Below are 19,996 nucleotides of genomic sequence, written 5' to 3'. Positions count from 1 at the left end.
GGAGAGAGGTTTGATGAAATATATCCTCAGGAACAAAAGAAGGTGTCATTGAAGATTATCGTTGAAGAAAGGGACTCAGGACAATAAATAAAGGAATTTTTAAAGAGCTCTTAAGCATCTACATTCAGATCCTACATTTGTGATTGTTGGTTGCTTACCCTCTGTTCAGTAGTGTCTAACAGTTTTCCTGAATTAATTTTTCAGTAAAAGGAAAATGTGAAGGTCTGTGTGTTTGTACTTGCAAACCGCAGGAGCAGCATATTAATAATTTGTTTTCTTTGTCAGTCTCATGGGACAGAATCCCCAAGGGAAGAACTGTTTAGCAGAAGCCATGCGGAGAAGAGGGTACAAAGCTAGATTCTGAGGTCCCAGAGGGAGAGGGGCAGAGAAGGAGACTGGAGGTCGGGTGGGGATGTGCTCAGTTTCTCAGCTGTGTCTGACTCTTAGTGGTCCCATGGACTGTAGCCCACCAAGCTCCTCTGTCCGTGGGATTGTCCTGGCAAGAATACTGCAGTGGGTTTCCATTTCTGCTTCCAGGGGATCATCCCTACCTGGGGATCGAACCCATGTCCCCTGCATCTCCTGTGTTGGTAGACAGATGCTTTACCACTGATCTCTCTGGGAAGTCCCAGGGTAGGGATGAGGGTCCTTAACAATTAGAGAACCAGAGAGATTGAAGTAGGAATAAATCCTCAATCAAAGAGCTTCCGTAAGTATTATATGAAGTTTTGTATATAAAGCCTATAGCAACATTAAACACATTTTTAGCACTTTAGAGAGTGGTTGAATCTGACCAGGGCTCTCAATGCCATCAAAAAATACTCAGTTCTCCAGCATTTCTTTTCCTGCAATTCTTTTTTCACAGGCTGAACCCCCTGCCCCTCCAGCTGGCTAATTCCAGCTCTTCCTTCCTTGGGGCTTCCCAAGCACAAGGTTGGGCCCCTCCTTTAGGTAACCATGAGGCTGCATTCTCATTTTAGCCTCTGTGACACTGTATTGGATAGTTTGCTTCCATAGAGAATGTCTGCATTCTCTACTAGGCTGAATTCAGTGTAATAAGATTATATTGGGTTCCTAGCATGGGGGCATGATGCCAGTCTCTGGAAAGTGCCACTAGAGACAGGCTGGGTTTTAGTAGAGGTTTGGGAAATGTCTGTGGAATGAATGAGCTTGAGGATACTGAGAAAATACAACCATGACAAGAGCTATTTGTAACAAGTGATTCCATAAACCTTTATATAAAGTGTTTTACTTTAAAATAATCTTTCTGTGTGTGTGTGTGTGTCTGTCTCTTTACCTCTCTGTCTTTAGTACACATGTGTGAGACATTATTCAGACTATAATGATGTTTCATGTAAATTTTGATGCAGAGATTTTACAGATTGAGAATAATCCAGAACTGATTCAGAACTTTGTCTCTCCCCAACCTGCCCCTTTACCCTCTCCCACTACCCACCACATGCCACCACCTCCACATATTTGTTTTTCTAGAAATACTTCCTTGGAAGATTACTGACTAGCTCTAAATCTAAACCCAAAAGAATTTATACCCACCATGAAAAGGACCAGTGCATAGATGAGGTTTCAACCCTGTGTTCGTATTGGAGGGGAGGAGACTAGATTTAGGGAAGGAAAGGGGTGGTTTGTATTTAAAAACCTTTCACCACTTCTGCTTCACCAAACCCACCATAAACTTGACCACAGGCCCCCTTTCCCAGGGAGTCTAGTTGAAGCTTTTATTTCTATGCCATCTGATTTCTGCTCAGCTCAAATACCCAGAAACTCCATTTCATCTTGCCTCCTATCCACTCAGCTTCTTACTAGCCAGGCAAATAATTCTGAGGTGTTGTATGTGTGTAAAAATCCTGAGGAGTTTTAACTTTTTAGATTAAATCTCCTTAAAATTACAAATGAATATTGCCACCAATAATATACTTAAAATACTGGGAGTGTAAATTATGTAAGAGATGTTTTTCTTTGTGTGCCAAGTTATTTTATAATTGAAAAAAATTTGTAAATCCCTTGGAAGTTCTTGAAATACTTCAACATAAAACATTATTCACTTTTAAGATGTAGCTGTAAATTTCTAGATGTCCTGTTCTCCCAGGAATGAAATATGTATCATTTATGTGATTAATCCTAGAAAAGTCATAACACTAGAAGGACAGAGTGCTGCTGCCTTTTGACAAAATGAAACACCTGTCAGAACAATGACCATTGCTGTCTAGAAAAAGCTGGGTCCATGCATGAGTTCTTGAAATAGTCCTGGATTAAAAAATTACTCCAGAGAGTTAAATTCCTTGAATTTCTTAGGCAAAAATCAGTCAGCCTATTGTCAGCCTCTTTTCCTCCAGGAGATTTGCTGTGTTGCCTTGGACCTCTGCCAGGGAGAACATTCAAGTAGGTGCAAGGGTCTTCTGGACTGCTTGGTTAGGGATGGGTATTGTGAGCTCATACTCGCTTGCTTTAATCAACATCTGAAGATAAATGCAGATTCACGTGCTGTTGTAAGAAATAATACAGAGGTTTCCCCTGTACCTTTTATCTGGTTTTGTAACATCTTGCAAAGCTATAGAACAATATAACAATTAGGATATTTGGCATTGACACAGCCAAGATACACACTTCCATCCCCAAGAGGATTCCTCGTGCTGCCCTTTTACAGCACAGCCACTTCCCTGTCCCCACTACGAAAGTCAGTGCCTTTTGTAGAACACTTTGATGCCAGTGATAAAAACTATTTGCCAGTTATGAATGTTTATCTTTGCCAAGATAATTTCACAGAACCCAGGAGACAGATCTATTTCTGACAGATGAGTGCTGCGTCTCTTTTCTTGGTGTATTCCCCTCTCTACTGTGCTTACGTTCCTAGGGAGATTCTTCTGTATTTTTTTCCTGAGTATCAGCTACCATCAGAGTTTGGCCAGGCATCTCTGGAGGAACTTACAGCATGTTCTGAGGTAAGCTGGCTTTTCTTAAACTTTGAGATGACATAATACCCTGAATTGAATCTTCAGTGAAGAGGTAAAGGGTTACCTAGAATAGATTTAGTGAATTAGGAACTTTATACCAAGTGGGTGGCTGAGAATTAAAGCTGCATTGGAAACTAATGTGGCCAAAGTTTAATTAAACTCTGGGAAGATTGTACAGACTGAGAGTAGTTGGTCACTGAGATGGAAAGAGACAGGACATAGTCCTTGACTTCCTTCCCTACACCAGAAATAATCCCTGTTCCTTAGATACTGTCCCTCAGCCACCTTTTATGAGGAGCCAAGTAGAAGATTGGGTTAGAATCAGTAAGACGTCACAGGGAAGGATGAGGAACATTGTATCCATATTTACACAGTCTCCTCTCAGTGGCAATACTATATATGATGAGAAGGAAAACTTTGACCAGCAGCTCCCTGGGGCACACAGGATGAGCATGGCACTGGCTCACAGGGGGCAGTCCCCGAGCTGCTGAGTCCCAGCAGGCTGGGCTGAAGCTGAGTGAGGGGTGCGGGCCCGAGGCCACCAGAGCTGCTCATGGGGCTGGAGGAGGCCCACTGGGTACACGGGGTTAGGGGGCTCCGTCTCCAATCTCATGCCTGGTGTTGCTTGTGGAAAAGATAGATGCACGTGAAAACGTATCAGTGAAAAGAGCACCACATGATAATCTGCAGAGGTGCCACATGCCTTCATCTGATCCTGGATGAAGTCCTGCATCATCGTTTCTGCTTCTTCACCATCTACTCTCACCTCATTCTCTCCCGTGGAGCTTGACTCCATGACTTCACTGGGACTGTCTTGTCAGGCTACCAGTGACCACTCTCCTGACCAATGCAGTAGTCACTTCTCTTACCTGACCTCTTGGAGACATCAGTGCAGTTGACCACTCTTTCTTTCTTGGAGCACTTTCTTTGTGTAACTTCCATGACAGCACAAAATTTTCATTTTCCTGCTTCCCTCCCTCCCATCCTCTGTGCTGGCAACTTCTTCTCTATTTGTTTGCTAGGCATTGGCATGTCTGAGGGCTTGTTCCTGTACCACTTTCTTCTACTAAATGTTTCTAACCTCAACTAGTCTCTAACTTTAAATACTGACCCATGTGTCACTGTCTCTCCCCAGATTATTTCTGTTGTGTCCCCATCCATGATATCCTAACTCCAACTTCTTTATTTATTGTTAATCATTTACTTTTCCCTCTCCTTGATTTTCTTTTCACTTGCAAATTTTTTAAACCATATTATATAATGTAAGCTATCTTAATAATTTTTAGAATGAAGTGAGGTCTACTGTAGGTAATTAATTTAATTCGACTTGGACTTAAAAAACCCATAGTACCAATATTGGCAAGTTCTAGGCTTTGATGCTGTGTTTATACTACTAGATACTTACACGCTGTAACTCAGCTGTAGACAGCTCATTCTCTAAAAGTTAATATCCTGTTCTGTTATCATTTATGAAAACAGCTGGAACAGTGCCCAGAACAGACAAACAAAAAGCTGAAAATGTGTTTCAACCAGGTAAGCTTCCTTTCAGTGTAGTCATTTATATTCTAAATGATCCTGTATTCCAAAGGAGAAATAATACACATTTCCAAATGTTACATTTGAAAGAAAATCAAATTTGCATTCATTTATCAAGACTTAGATTAATGTGTAGCATATCAGATGTCACAAAGCAACATCTTTTTGAATTTTAAAGATGTAAATGTTTCCAAACCATACCGCTTATGAAACACTTGGAATTGGACTATATTTTGAACAGGAAATATGACATTCGGAGTCTTTAAGAAATAGACTCATTGAATCTTTGATACACTATGTTAAATCAGAAATCATTTGTGTGTTAACGTCCTTATTTTGGACAATATGATATCTCTCTGGGTTTTTAAAATTCTATCAAGTTTTTTTGGGTTTATGATCTTTCTATTTTAAAAGTGGCTATTAGTTCATTTCAGATCAGTTGCTCAGTTGTGTCTGACTCTTTGCGACCCCATGAACCACAGCAAGCCAGGCCTCCCTGTCCGTCACCAACTCCCGGAGTTTACCCAAACTCATGTCCATTGAGTCGGTGATGCCATCCAACCATCTCATCCTCTGTCATCCACTTCTCCTCCTGCCCTCAATATTTCCCAGCATCAGGGTCTTTTCAAATGAGTCAGCCCTTCTCATCAGGTGGCCAAAGTATTGGAGTTTCAGCTTCAACATCAGTCCTTCCAATGAACAACCAGGACTGATCTCCTTTAGGATGGACTGGTTGGATCTCCTTGCAGTCCAAGGGACTCTCAAGAATCTTCTCCAACACCACAGTTTAAAAGCATCAATTCTTCAGTGCTCAGCTTTTTTAATAGTCCAACTGTCACATCCATACATGACTACTGGAAAAACCATAGCCTTGACTAGACGAACCTTTGTTGACAAAGTAATATCTCTGCTTTTTAATATGCTATCTAGGTTGGTCATAACTTTCCTTCCAAGGAGTAAGCGTCTTCTAATTTCATGGCTGCAGTCACCATCTGCAGTGATTTTGGAGCCCCAAAAAATAAAGTCAGCCACTATTTCCACTGTTTCCCCATCTATTTGCCATAAAGTGATGAGACCAGATGCCATGATCTTAGTTTGCTGAATGTTGAGCTTGAAGCCAACTTTTTCACTCTTCTCTTTCACTTTCATCAAGAGGCTCTTTAGTTCCTCTTCACTTTCTGCCATAAGGATAGTGCCATCTGCATATCTGAAGTTATTGATATTTCTCCCGGCAATCTTGATTCCAGCTTGTGCTTCCTCCAGCCCAGCATTTCTCATGATGTACTCTGCATAGAAGTTAAATAAGCAGGGTGACAATATACAGCCTTGACGTACTCCTTTTCCTATTTGGAACCAGTCTGTTGTTCCATGTCCAGTTCTAACTGTTGCTTCCTGACCTGCATACAGGTTTCTCAAGAGGCAGGTCAGGTGGTTTGGTATTCCAGTCTCTTTCAGAATTTTCCACAGTTTGTGGTGATCCACACAGTCAAAGGCTTTGGCACAGTCAATAAAGAAGAAATAGATGTTTTTTCTGGAACTCTCTTGCTTTTTTGATGATCCAACAGATGTTGGCAATTTGATCTCTGGCTCCTCTGCCTCTTCTAAAATGAGCTTGAACATCTGGAAGTTCACGGTTCACGTATTGCTGAAGCCTGGCTTCGAGAATTTTGAGCATTACTTTGCTAGCATATGCTGCTGCTGCTGTTGCTGCTAAGTCGCTTCAGTCTCTGTGCGACCCCATAGACGGCAGCCCACCAGGCTCCTCCGTCCCTGGGATTCTCCAGGCAAGAACACTGGAGTAGGTTGCCATTTCCTTCTCCAGTGCATAAAAGTGAAACGTGAAAGTGAAGTCGCTCAGTCGTGTCCAACTCTTCGCAACCCCATGGACTGCAGCCCACCAGGGTCCTCTGTCCATGGGATTTTCCAAGAAAGAGTACTGGAATGGGGTGCCATTGCCTTCTCCGTCCTAGCATATGAGATGAGTGCAATTGTGCAGTAGTTTGAGCACTCTTTGGCATTGCCTTTCTTTGGGATTGGAATGAAAACTGACCTTTTCCAGTCCTGTGGCCACTGCTGAGTTTTCCAAATTTGCTGACGTATTGAGTGCAGCACTTTTACAGCATCATCTTTTAGGATTTGAAGTAGCTCAATAGTTAATGGCAATAAAAGAAATTAAAAGGAATTTTAAGAAATTCATCCTTAGTCCCAACCATTCAGAGATCACTGGTATTTTTTGGTGTATTTCATTATCATCTTTATCTCAGCAGATGCCTTTTTTTTTTTTTTTTACAGTTTTCTTAGAATACTCTGTATCTAGTTCTTAAAGATTCCCTTGGTGGGGGAGGGGAAGAGAGTCCATAGAGTCCTTTGGCTCTACTGGAGAAATACCTCAAAATCATATGCCCTCAACTTCCTTAATTCACACTCAAGGGAACTGAGATTGCAAGGTGTGAACTTGGCCCAGCCAATACAAGGGATTAGCACTGGAGCCAGTGCCACCGTGGAAGTTCCCAGATACTTCATGGAGGCCACAACAGTCTAGAACTTTCCATGGCACCAGGATCAACGTTGAGATGTTTGGACCCCACTGACACTTCACCTGTGTTTGCTCCAACAGGTGTCCCAGCTCCATCACTAGCACACATACTAGCATCTTCTTCCAAGTGCTTATGTTTACAGCCGTCTTCTGGAAAGCTCTCATAATAACATGAAAATCTATAAAGACTGGGAGGTGAAGCATGCTCCTTGAAGTTGTGTTCAGTGTAACTATAAGCAGAGGCATCTCCTTACCCCTTTTGTAGGGAATGGAGTACATTTGAATATTCATGTTTTATAAATGAAATAGAATTGGGAAGTAAGTTCCCCGAAGCATGTAACTAGGCAGACTTGAAATGAAAATTTGAACCTAATCTAGATTTCTTCTAAAAAGGCTATGTCACAAAGTGTTTGGATTTTAGGGTGTGTCTAAACGTAATACCCCTGTTGATATATTTGCCTCTGATGTCTCTCCCTGAGCGTCTGCTGGCCTGTGATAAGCAACTGGAAATGAAGGAATATTGTAACTCTTATTTTCTCATCATTGTTCAACTGAAAAATGAATTTATTTTCTAGATAATGTTTTTTTGAGAAAGCTGCAATTGAACACTTTCAGCATGAAGACTTAGCTGTCAGCGTTTCCTAATTAGAATAAAAGACAGCCTTTTTATCCAACATATTTTTTATCTTATTCTACCACAGTACTAATATTTTCATCAGTGAATCTAACCCTGTGATTGACTAAGAGTCACTAGTGCCAGGCACTAAACTAGGCTTTTACTTATGTTGCCTCATTTAACTCTCACAACACCTGGAAGGTAGGTGCCACTGTCTCCATGTTAGTAATAGGGAAATGGAGAATCAGAAAGATAACATTCCAATGTCATGATGCAAGTAAGTTGTAGATTCAGGGTTGGAACCCAGATTTGTCCCACTGCAGAGCTCTTTTCACGACCCCACTTTCTTCCATCTCATTCTTATGCAGACTGTAACAGTTCATCCTTAGAGAATTTTCAAGTATTACTTGTAGTAGGTATATTACAGGCTTCTCAGGTGACTCAGTGGTTAAGAACCCTCCTGCTATGTAGGAGACATGGGTTCAACCTCTAGTCTGAAAGATCCCCTGGAGAAGGCAATGGTAACCCACTCCAGTATTCTTGCCTGGGAAATCCCAAGGACAGAGGAGCCTGGTGGGCTATACAGTCCATGTGGTTCCAAAGAGTTGGACATGACTTAATGACTGAACATCAACAACAACAGGTATACTACAGCTTCTCAGCCTATTGGTATAAAAGATTCTTGTTTACTTACTAGCCACCTTGACATTACAGGACGACTATATGGGGAGATACTGACAGTAAGATACGGTGTGGGGAGGGCATGTGGTAGGCAGGTTGCTCAGTGTCCCACCAGGAATTGTCCCAAGTCTGTGGTAGCCAGCTTAACAAATTGCCAGTAAGGCTCCTGGATCTCTCAACGGATCTTTATCTGTTGGTTAGGGAACTCTGTTTTAAATATTTACACTGTAAAACTTAGAAATTTTCTATGAATTAGTTTGTCATACATCTCAGCATATCCAGGTATATACGTGTCCTTCATATCTGTTCTAAATGATATTTTTTCAGTGTCTACACTTGATAGTGGAGCCAAGTTGTTGGGTCTTGGAGGCCAGACTGAATAACTGTTTATTCAAGATATTAATAGAGGATGAATAGGCAATGGCACCTCACTCCAGTACTCTTGCCTGGAAAATCCCATGGACAGAGGAGCCTGGTGGGCTGCAGTCCATGGGGTTGCTAAGAGTCACACACGACTGAGTGACTTCACTTTCACTTTTCACTTTCATGAATTGGAGAAGGAAATGGCAACCCACTCCAGTGCTCTTGCTTGGAGAATCCCAGGGACAGGGGAGCCTGGTGGGCTGCCGTCTATGTGGTCGCACAGAGTCAGACACGACTGAAGTGAATTAGCAGCAACAGCAGCAGAATCCTCTTAATGTTCAGGGCAAGTGGGATTCAAAGAAGCAAAGCAAATAAAGGGTCAGGAGACCATGAGTTCCTTTTGAAACTGAGATCACAAGCAAAATACAGAACAATTGAAATCATGAGTTTCCTCCCATGAAACTGATCTTAGGGAATTTGTTAATGTCTGGTAGCCTTAAGTACATGGTTATAAAAACTATTAATATTAAAATCATTTGTTGAAATCTGTTAGGGGATAACTATGCACCTTGCTCTAAGGTATGTATGTTTAATGAAGAGAGGACCCCTGGTAGTTACAAACTTCTTTGGTCACCTTGCCCTGACTGCATCAGCAATTTCCATAACTACTAGAACAGCAGCTGATTCATAACAGCATTGGTGGTCCTGTGTAACCCAACCTGAACTACCATCTTTCATTCTTTCGTTTTGCAAGCCATCTGCTCCATCCAAAATGGAATTTCCCCAACCTACTACACTGGGAAGCCTCTGAGCCTTTGCCCATGCTATCCGCCCCAAATACTCTTTCCCATTTCCCCAGTCCACTGGTGTCTCTAGCACTTAGCCAATGCTGCCTTCTATCTCAAGCCTACCTTAGTCTCTCCATATTAAACTAACTAATCTTGACTTCTGTGTTCTGAGAGAACCTTAAAACTCTATTTTAGCATTAATTAAATTTTCTGCCTTATATTACAGTAGTTTCTTGTATTTTATTTTATCCCCAATTAGATTATAGAATCCTTGAAATTAGCAATCCTCTCATATTCTAGAGGCATCAATAAGAACCTTTGATGCATCTGGACCTTACTAACATGCATTGAATCAAAGTTGATTATTTCTGCTACAGTGTCTGCCTGCACAAACACATGCATGTTCTTATAAACAGAGGACAAAAATCTATAGATCTTGTAGGCCTGCCTTACTTTGTGCAAACTTGTTAGGATTCCGGAGCTCCAGAGCTGCCAGAGCTCTGACTTTTTAAATTCAAGGCAGAAAATTAAATCTCAGTTGAATATCCTTTCTTTAAAATCCTAATTCTATCCTGAATTAATAGGGTTTGGAAGAATTCCATTTTTGATCCACCACAAATACCTCTACAAGAGTGAGTTTAACCAGCAGAACTAAGCCTCTCATCCTGTTACAATTCTATACCCACCTTAATTAAAATGTTAAAACAGCCAGAAGTCCTTTTACATTGAGCTTTAAAAGTTGTCAAAATTGTCACCTTTTATAGAAACCTCGTGGAGATGTTAGCCTGAGAAAGAAAGAAGCATAAATCAAGAAACTGGCTAAGTTGGCCAGTAGCCTTTGAAGGAAATATAGTTCGCTGGTTACAAAATAGTGAACTTTGAGAGACTGAATATGATTTTGAATATAGTGTGCTGTATAAACATTCTTAAAGCTATACTGCATTAACAGTGCTGTCTTTTGAACTTAAAATTAATTATAGATACACAGCAAATTATAGACTAGTAGAGAGGTCCCATGTACCCTTCATCCAATTTTTCCCAATGCTTATTTTTCATAATTATATAATTATAATGCAATATCAAAACCAGGAAATTGAAATTGGTAGAATGTGTGTCTCATTTTGTCATGTGTGTGGATTTGTGTAACCAGCACCACTGTCAGGATACAAACTCCCATTACCACAAAGATCTCCCTGTGTTAGCCAGCTATAGTCACATGCCACACACACAAACACCCCTCACCCCAGGCAACCACCAAGCTGTTATCCATCTCTATAGTTTTGTCATTTGAGGAATGTTAGTGAAACGGAATCATAGAGTAGGTGTCGTTTTACAAGTGGCTTTATTCATCAATGAAATTCCCTTCAAATCCATTAAGTATAACAGTTGCGTATTTCTTTTTATTGCTGATGAGCAATACTATTATGTTTCTAAGTAATAATTGTTTTTCGTATTCTGTATTTCTTTTTAATTTTATCTATTTTAGTTTGTTTTATTATTGTTGTTGCCTTTTATAAGAAAGTGTTTCCTGGCTATTGTTCAGGATGGCAAAAGCTGTAAATTCTAAAGTTCTGAAAACTAAGAACTGTAATTGGCTGCTGACTTCTGAACTGTCTATAACTCTGCCGTCATTATTCCCACTGTGTTGAATTATTTACCCTGCTCTCCGTGGGAGATCTCACTTCCTAGATTTGACAGAAGCCTCCACCGGAAGTGCCTCTGATGCTTCCTGGAGGAGGTGGTGGTGGCCTTAGTTGTAAGCCATCAGCTTCTTGTAGGTTGAAGGAAGGATTTTCAAAAATGGCTTCCCCTCCAAGATCTCAAAACGTAGCCTGTTTTTCAAGGCAGGATTGGCCCGCATGCGTGAAAACCCCTTGCTGGTGAATGCTGAACATCTGCTGTCCCAGCTTTTTACTGTTTAGTGTCCTATGGCATTGGAAATAAAGGTGCATGAAACCAGTTTTCGGTTTTTTTACACTGAGGTTACATTCCAGAGGGAAAGAGAGATAATACACACTTAACTAAGACATAAATAAATATACAGTGTGATGTGCTATAAAATAATTGTGTAAGCCCAGGGGATAGACAGTCTTGGTGTGTTGGGGAAGGGGAGGCTATTTCAGATACAGAGAGCAAGGAATATCTGAGCCGTGTTTTAATACTGGTTGAGGCCAGGAAGGAGCCTTGTGCAGACCTGGAGCTGAATTTACTGAACAAAGAAAGCAGCAAGTGCAGGAGGGCCTGTGACAAGAGAGAGCTTGGTGTATACCAGGAAGATCGAGGGCTAGAATTTAGGAAGTAAGGTAAGAAGAGGGAAAGCCAGGTCAAGGATTTCAGAGTCTAATTCCTCGTGCCCTCATACAAACATCCAGGCAATGTAAGTCTCTAAAACATCTAAGATTTCCTTACATGGCAATCTATAGATCTCACAATGAAGTCTCACCTTTAATACCGCACATGATATATGTGAGTGTATGTATGTGTGTAAACAGGTGTATATATGGCCAATGTTTGCCACTTTGGAGTGGTATTTGGGTCCCCACTCCCAAATATTCCCTCAGTTAATAGCACATGGAAGTTTACCTTTGGGGGTAAATTACTGATGTCAACCTAACTCAAGTACCTTAAGTCAGGACTTTAATGCTCTTCAGTTTAATGGAGACTCCGCACCCTCCTCTCAACTCTAGTAATATCTGTGCCTTACTTGAGGCACAGTACATTTTCTCCTGTAAGATACAATATTCACATACTTGTATTCTCTTATTCTGTAGACTAGAAGGTTGTCGAGGGCAAAGACTGAACCTTGTATATCTCTTCATCACCTATTATAAAATTCAGTGCCTTGAATTTAGGAAGTAGTCAGTGACTATTAAACAGAATTCAGTGTGCTTAGGGATGTTTGTTTGTTTAAAGAATTTTATAGAAAAAGGAGAATTGTGTGTGAGGTCAAGGAGTACTGAAAGGAGATAACATGGACAGTGCTGGGCAAGAGCCTGCGTGTGCAGTGAGTGTGGTGGAAAACAGACACGGCTACCTTACAATTTTCCTGGCAACCCAGCATGTTAGAACACAGAAACCTCCTTATTGCAGAAACATTCAAATGTTTGTCAAAACAGAATTTGCCCTATATCTCTTTTCTCAGAATACCCCCTGGCCTCCTCAAAATGTTGATACAGGCAGTTAATGTCATTTTGAAATTGAAGCATTTGCTGCTCCATGCCTTCTCTCTGCTCTGTAAGTGCCTCAGGCATAATAAATACGAGCTCCTGGAAAATCACCAAGGCTCTTGAATCAGCAAAGGTCATACATGTTAGTAGATAACCATAGTCTTTACATCACACTAAACAACCCAAGGAGAGTGACAAACTAGGAATTCCTCTTATTGTAGCTTCTGTGTTTTTCAGCTGCTACAGATTTGAGTCATAGACAATACGTAATCTGTCTAGAAACCCCAAGTTGCTGGCTTTGTGCTATGGAGAGGGGGCACAGGCGCCTGTCCCTTTGTGCCCTGAAGAATATGTAGCCCTGTTGGGAGAACAAATCCATTATTCAGTTTCTTCTTCATTTCAAAGCAAGGGTTTCTGAGCCAACCCTGGTGTGCCTGCTCATATCATAGTTACTAGACTGTTGTACATTTTTCCTCCTTTCTCTTCCTCTTCCTCTTCCATCAGATTGTCAGTTCCTTAAGGGATCAGTGTATCTTAAACGTAGACTACCCAGAGTACATACATATAGGGACAGATGTGTAGAATTGTGATATGAAGGGGAAAGTAATATTTTTAAAATATGCTAAAACTATTTTAAAAACATTCCCAGATCTGTGATGTTTACATGGTCCAATATGAAAAAAAACTAAAGAGAAGGATTCAGTCTGTTATCTGCGATGCAAACAAAAGAGCAGTAGTTAATGAAGTATCTCTGGGACAATGTGAAAAAAAGAGAAAACTTACTGAAGATAAACTGAATAAGCTTCGTGTAAAACTGGCAGTATTATTGCAGAAGCTTCAGCTGGTAAGTAGTTAAGTGTTGTTTGAGTAGTAGGAACACATGCTGTGGAGAGAGCCGTGGGGTGGCTTCCTCTCCTGACATCGTCGTCCACTTACTGAGTGGACTGAGATCACTTATTGTAGCCTTCACTCTCCCTAAGACCTGGAAATCACAGATAAATGAGCTTTAAAAGTATAAATTAGAACATTGTTAAAAGACCTATTATTTTTTCCCTTAAAAAAAAAATTAGAAGCTTTGGGCTGTTGATATATTTCGATTATTCTGCCTTCTCAATAGCTTATTTCTAGTAGGAATTTAAAAAAAAATTTTTCAGACAACAAAACGTTTTAATTTTTATCCTAACATATAGGTTAAAAAACAGACTTTTCTAATCTTAGAAGTGAGGTTAGAGAAATCAGGAAATATCATGTAAGTATGAATTACTGTTCCTCTTGTTTGTTTTTTATATATTTAAATACATGAAGAATTGGGCTTCTGTGATAGATTGGGTCAGTAAGGAACAGTCTGTCTTTGATTACAGTATACAGAAATGCTGGGGAGAATATATCAAAAATTCAAATATATATAGCCAATGTTGAAAAGGTCTCTCTGTAGATGCTAAAAAATAAATTGAGAAATCAGCAGTGAGCCCAGGAACTATGTCTGTGTTGCTCAGCTTTTCTTGGGGTGTAAATAAAGGTTGTTGAGTGGGACCCCTAGGAAAGATCCCTAAGAGGGGTTCAGAGAGCTTTGTAGAGGCCCTCGGGGCAGGTCTGTGTCTGGAGCAACTTGGCATCGTACACTCAGCACCGCACATCCCATTGCTTCCCCAGCACTGTGGGTGGACACCGGCACGCTCTCGGGGCTGCTTCACAGCCAGCCTTTGGCTCAGTTCATTGTCATGGTAACCTGGAAGATCCTTAGATATCATAGAACCTGCTTTAAAAATATACGGAACAGGGCCTGAAGGGGGAGAAAATTATCTTGGGCCGCACAGAAAATTCAGACATCGGCCCTGAGTCTGGGACAGGAGATGGGTCCTTCCTGGGCCATGCAGGGTGAGAAGGCAGGAGCTGTCTCCCACAGAGAGTTCAGCCTGGAGCATGGCCTTGCTGGTGAACTGGGTCCACACACAGTAGGGTTTCAGTGATGTCTGTTGTTTCACTAACAAGAAAAGCTATAGAGACTAAAGGTCTTCATCACAGTAATAGAATACCTCTCTCTATCAAGAAAATTCATAAAAACTATTGGGTCTCATAATAGCAAATCTGTTCAGCTAGGAAAAAATAAATGAAAGAATACTAGTTTACTCTTCTTTCTGTGTCAGACCCTGGGTTTCCTCAAAGTAACCAAAGTAATTATATCAGCACTAACTTAATTTGTTTTATTCACAAAGTTTAGTAAAGAGGTGAAGGGCTTTAGCCGCATAATGTGAAATGCTTTATCCAGTGTCATTGGAGAGGTGCTCAAAGGGCTCCTGCTTTCCCTACTTGAAATTGCCATTTTCCTTGCCTCTGCCTGAGCAAGTACCGTGGAATAGAGCAGAGACGAGAGGTTAAATGGACCTGGAGCAGTCTTTTGGGGCAAATCGTGAAGAAGCTGAGGACAAGAACCAACCTGGAGTCCTAGGAGGAAGTCTGGCCTGCTGGGTAGAAAGCAGGAGCCAGGGAATTAGACCAGACGGAACAGGTTGAAAGCGGTTAGTGTCAGAAAGGGTCACACAGGGCTTGCCTCAGGGTCTGTGAATATTTTGAAATCCTAATGAATATCAGCATCATGGAAACCCATCTGCAGAAACAGGGTCCTATTTACAAAGCTGGGATGTGGTATAGTGCAGACTTGTTAGAGGACTGAACAAATCTAGGGCAAATGGAACAAAGCAGACAACACGTTTAATGGAACCAGATGAGGGATGGAGAAACTGTGGTAGTGCCAGATACTTGGAAACAGTGATAACATCGGGATTATTCCTGATAGGTCCTCGCTAAAAATTCTCCTATCCATGAGCTCAGTTGGAGAGCAAGTTGATCCCGTGGTCGGGCCTGGGGGACTGAGATTTAGGGAAAGAGGGAGCATTTGTCCAACTGTTCATGGATCAAGAAACTCAGGAAAGGAGAGCTTGAGATTATCCCAATAGACTACTGAGAGAAAGAGACAGAGAAAGGGAAAGGGGGACAAATCAGGGCAGCAAGCCCAAGGCTATGGGGAAAGATGCTGCAGAGAAAAAAGGAGAAACAGAGAAGTCAGAATTTGCCTACCCATCTGTTTTGCCTCTAAGGCTCAAAATTCATGAATTTTAAGATGGAAGAGAAGAACCTGTAATACACACACACAGATAAAAATGAGATGAGTGGGGGCTTTAGGAATATGGCAAGTAATTAAATCAAAGGGGAAAAAAAAGACCACAGTTAAACAACCTCCACTACAGAAGAAGAGGAAAAAGAAAAAGATCCAAGGTCCTAACCACTTGTGAACATAAAATGAGATTAAATGCAAAATCATTTCAAAAGGTTAAAAGCATTATTCAGATGCAAACTGGGTTTTGTTGCTACATGATTTATGGGGAAGACTGGTCCAAGGTCACCCAGACAACCGGGCTCAACCCCGTAGCTTCTTCCCCAATTATGACTGCTGCTTCTCTTTTCCAGGGTGGTCCAGCCGGAGACCTGGAGCAGATTGATGCTTACTTAGAAGCTTTGCTGAAAGAAGATAATCTTCTTTTTCAGAAGGCTTTTTGTAAATAAAGTGACTACAGATACAGGGCATTGCCTCCTTTTAGAAAAAAAGGAAAGTATTTCTCAAAATTAGAAGTCAGAAAAGGCATTCCCTTTTTTAAAATGCTAATAAGAAAAAAAAAGGAAGATTCTTTAAAAGAGAAATCTCTTCTGTTCTTGTTATTGTAAAGTTCATCTTGTTTAATGGTACAAAAATTTTGTATTTTAAAAATGGAGACTGAGTTATAATTTGCATATTTCCCAGTTCTGTTCTGTAACTCTTCCTGTTCTTTCAGAAACCATTTCCAGAGTTCTCTAATTCTCATGTGAGCTACTAAGAAAGAAATGTTGCTTAGGCTTATATTTTGTTTTCACTAAAAAGATTGTAAAAATGGTTCTTAAGAGCAATACGCAAAGGACTACAGAATCACCTCCTTATGAAACTTCAGTTGAAAAAGGAAGACATTATACCCCTTCTCCACTACAGCCAGCATTCAGTAAAGCAGGTAATATACATTCCCAAAACAACTTTGAGATATATTTGATATATCTTACATATATTACATATATATTACACATATAAAAATTGTATTATATTACACATGTAAGAATTGTACATTTTCCTTGATAACTTTTGTTTAGAAATGTTTGCAACTTTGGATAAAAGCAATAAAACATTTAATAGTTCATGTAATTGTATAATTTTATTTTTATGTACATGTATGTAGTACAATCACTCAGTCGTGTCCTACTCTTTGCGACCTCACAGACGGTAGCCTACCAGGCTCCACCATCCATGGGATTTTCCAGGCAAGAATACTGGAGTGGGCTGCCATTTCCTTCTCCAGCAGACCTTCCCAACCCAGGGATCGAACCTGGGTCCCCTGCATTGCAGACAGACGCTTTACCATCTGAGCCACCAGGGAAGCCCATGTAGTACAAAACTGAAAACAGGAGAAATGGAATATGGTGAAAGTTTTTACCACATTCTTGTCTTTAGCTACTTAATTACTCTTCTTAAGAGGCATGCTTTTAACAGTTACTTATGAATTCATCCAAAATCAATGTATATACAACTTTATAAATTATTATATGGATATAAATACGGATGTAATGGCATCCAAAAATGCTGTTGTTTTTTTCCCACTTAATTTATCTTCAAGATCATTCCATATCAGAATCAGTACATGTAGGACTATCTCATCTTTAAACTCCTCCTTATTATTCCATTCTATCAGTTCAGTTCAGTTGAGTCGCTCAGTCATGTCCAACTTTTTGTGACCCCGTGAATCGCAGCACGCCAGGCCTCCCTGTCCATCAACAACTCCCGGAGTTCACGCAAACTCACGTCCATCGAGTTAGTGATGCCATCCATCCTCTGTCATCCCCTTCTCCTCCTGCCCTCAATCCCTCCCAGCATCAGAGTCTATTCCAATGAGTCAGCTCTTCACATGAGGTGGCCAAAGTACTGGAGTTTCAGCTTTAACATCATTCCTTCCAAAGAAATCCCAGGGCTGATCTCCTTCAGAATGGACTGGTTGGATATCCTTGCAGTCCAAGAGACTCTCAAGAGTCTTCTCCAACACTACAGTTCAAAAGCATCAATTCTTCGGTGCTCAGCCTTCACAGTCCAACTCTCACATCCATCCATGACTATTGGAAAAACCATGGCCTTGACTAGATGGGCCTTTTTTGGCAAAGTAGTCTCTGCTTTTGAATATGCTATCTAGGTTGGTCATAACTTTCCTTCCAAGGAGTAAGTGTCTTTTAATTTCATGGCTGCAGTCACCATCTGCAGTGATTTTCGAGCCCCCAAAAACAAAGTCTGACACTGTTTCCACTGTTCCCCCATCTATTTCGCAGGAAGTGATGGGACCAGATGCCATGATCTTAGTTTTCTGAATGTTGAGCTTTAAGCCAACTTTTTCACTCTCCTCTTTCACTTTCATCAAGAGGCTTTTTAATTCCTCTTCACTTTCTGACATAAGGGTGATGTCATCTGCATATTTGAGGTTATTGATATTTCTCCCCGCAATCTTAATTCCAGCTTGTACTTCTTCCAGCCCAGCGTTTCTCATGATGTATTTTGCATAGAAGTTAAGTAAGCAGGGTGACAATATACAGCCTTGACGTACTCCTTTTCCTATTGGGAACCAGTCTGTTGTTCCATGTCCAGTTCTAACTGTTGCTTCCTGACCTCCATATAGGTTTCTCAAGAGGCCGGTCAGGTGGTCTGGTATTCCCATCTCTTGAAGAATTTTCCACAGTTTATTATGATCCACACAAAGGCTTTGGCATAGTCAATAAAGCAGAAACAGATGTTTTTTCTGGAACTCTCTTGCTTTTTCACTGATCCAGCAGATGTTGGCAATTTGATCTCTGGTTCCTCTGCCTTTTCTAAAACCAACTTGAACATCTGGAAGTTCACGGTTCAGGTATTGCTGAAGCCTGGCTTGGAGAATTTTGAGCATTACTTTACTAGTCAAAGGTTAATTGACTGTAAATGTTTGGGCTTATTTCTGGGCTATCTATTCTGTTCCATTAACCCATATGTCTGTTTTTGTGCCAGTCCCACACTGTTTTGATTACTGTAGCTTTGTAGTATTATCTAAATCTGTGAGGTTATGCCTCCTACTTTCTTCTTTTTCTTTAGGATTGCTTTGCCAATTCTGGGTCTTTTATGGTTCCATATAACTTTTAGGATTATTCTAGTTCTGTGAAAAATGTAATGGGTAATTTGATAGGGATTGTGTTAAATCTGTGGATTGCTTTGGGTTGCTGCTGCTAAGTCACTTCAATCATGTCCGACTCTGTGTGACCCCATAGACGGCAGCCCACCAGGCTCCCCCATCCCTGGGATTCTCCAGGCAAGAACACTGGAGTGGGTTGCCATTGCCTTCTCCAATGCATGAAAGTGAAAAGTGAAAGTGAAGTCACTCAGTCGTGTCCGACTCTTAGCGACCCCATGGACTACAGCCCACCAGGCTCCTCTGTCCATGGGATTTTCCAGGCAAGAGTACTGGAGTGGGGTGTCATCGCCTTCTCCGATTGCTTTGGGTAGTATGGCCATTTTAACAATGTTAATTCTTCCAATCCAAGTGCATGGAATATCTTTCCATTTCTTTGAATCATCTTTAGTTTCCCTTATTAATATTTTAGAATTCTTAGCATATAAATCTTTCACCTCCTTGATCAAGTTTATTCCTAAATATTTTTGATGCAATTTTAAAAGGGATTTTTTTTATATTCCCTTTCTGATATCTCATTGTTACTATTCATTCTTTTTTCCACATTTATATTTTCTCATCCTTTTGGATTTACGTGCACACAACAGTGAACATTCTTATAAATATGTTCATTTCACATGTGTGCAATTGTACTTGTTAAATAAAATTTCAGAAGATGAATTGTTTGGTCAGAGTGTATGTACATTTTATATATTGCCTAATAGCATTTCATAAAAATTGTATTAATAAACACCCACAACAATATATGAATGCCTATTTCCTCCCACCTTCACCAAAATCATGAATTATCAAAGTCTCTTATGTTGTTAATCAAATAGCTGAAAATGATATATACTTGTAGCTTTAATGCACATTTCTTATAAGTAAAACTGAGTGCTTTTTCATGGTTAGAATTCATTTGAATTTTAGAATTTGGCCTTTGTTCATTTTTCAACTTGGCTATATTTCCCTGCTAATTTATAGGAACTATTTTTATATTTGTATTAAATATTTTATATTTAAACATTTTATATTTCTATATCTTTTTTATATGATGTGTATCACAAATATTTTCTC

General features: G+C 40.3%; 1 protein-coding gene across 1 annotated transcript in view; it reads left to right on the top strand.

Moving 5' to 3' along the window:
* MORC1 (MORC family CW-type zinc finger 1) overlaps positions 1-16,872 on the top strand; it is a 165,231-nt gene extending 148,359 nt beyond the window's left edge. The window contains 5 exon segments of the mRNA XM_070787520.1: positions 2,873-2,960; positions 4,452-4,505; positions 13,309-13,503; positions 16,128-16,214; positions 16,216-16,872. Of these exon segments, the coding sequence (XP_070643621.1) occupies positions 2,873-2,960; positions 4,452-4,505; positions 13,309-13,503; positions 16,128-16,214; positions 16,216-16,287 (496 nt within the window). The 3' untranslated portion in view covers positions 16,288-16,872.
* Positions 16,873-19,996: the final 3,124 nt, after the last annotated feature.

Source organism: Bos indicus, chromosome 1 (assembly GCF_029378745.1).
Source record: "Bos indicus isolate NIAB-ARS_2022 breed Sahiwal x Tharparkar chromosome 1, NIAB-ARS_B.indTharparkar_mat_pri_1.0, whole genome shotgun sequence".
NCBI lineage: Eukaryota > Metazoa > Chordata > Mammalia > Artiodactyla > Bovidae > Bos > Bos indicus.
Note: the sequence above shows the minus strand (reverse complement) of the source record. Positions and strands in the feature narration are given on the sequence as shown.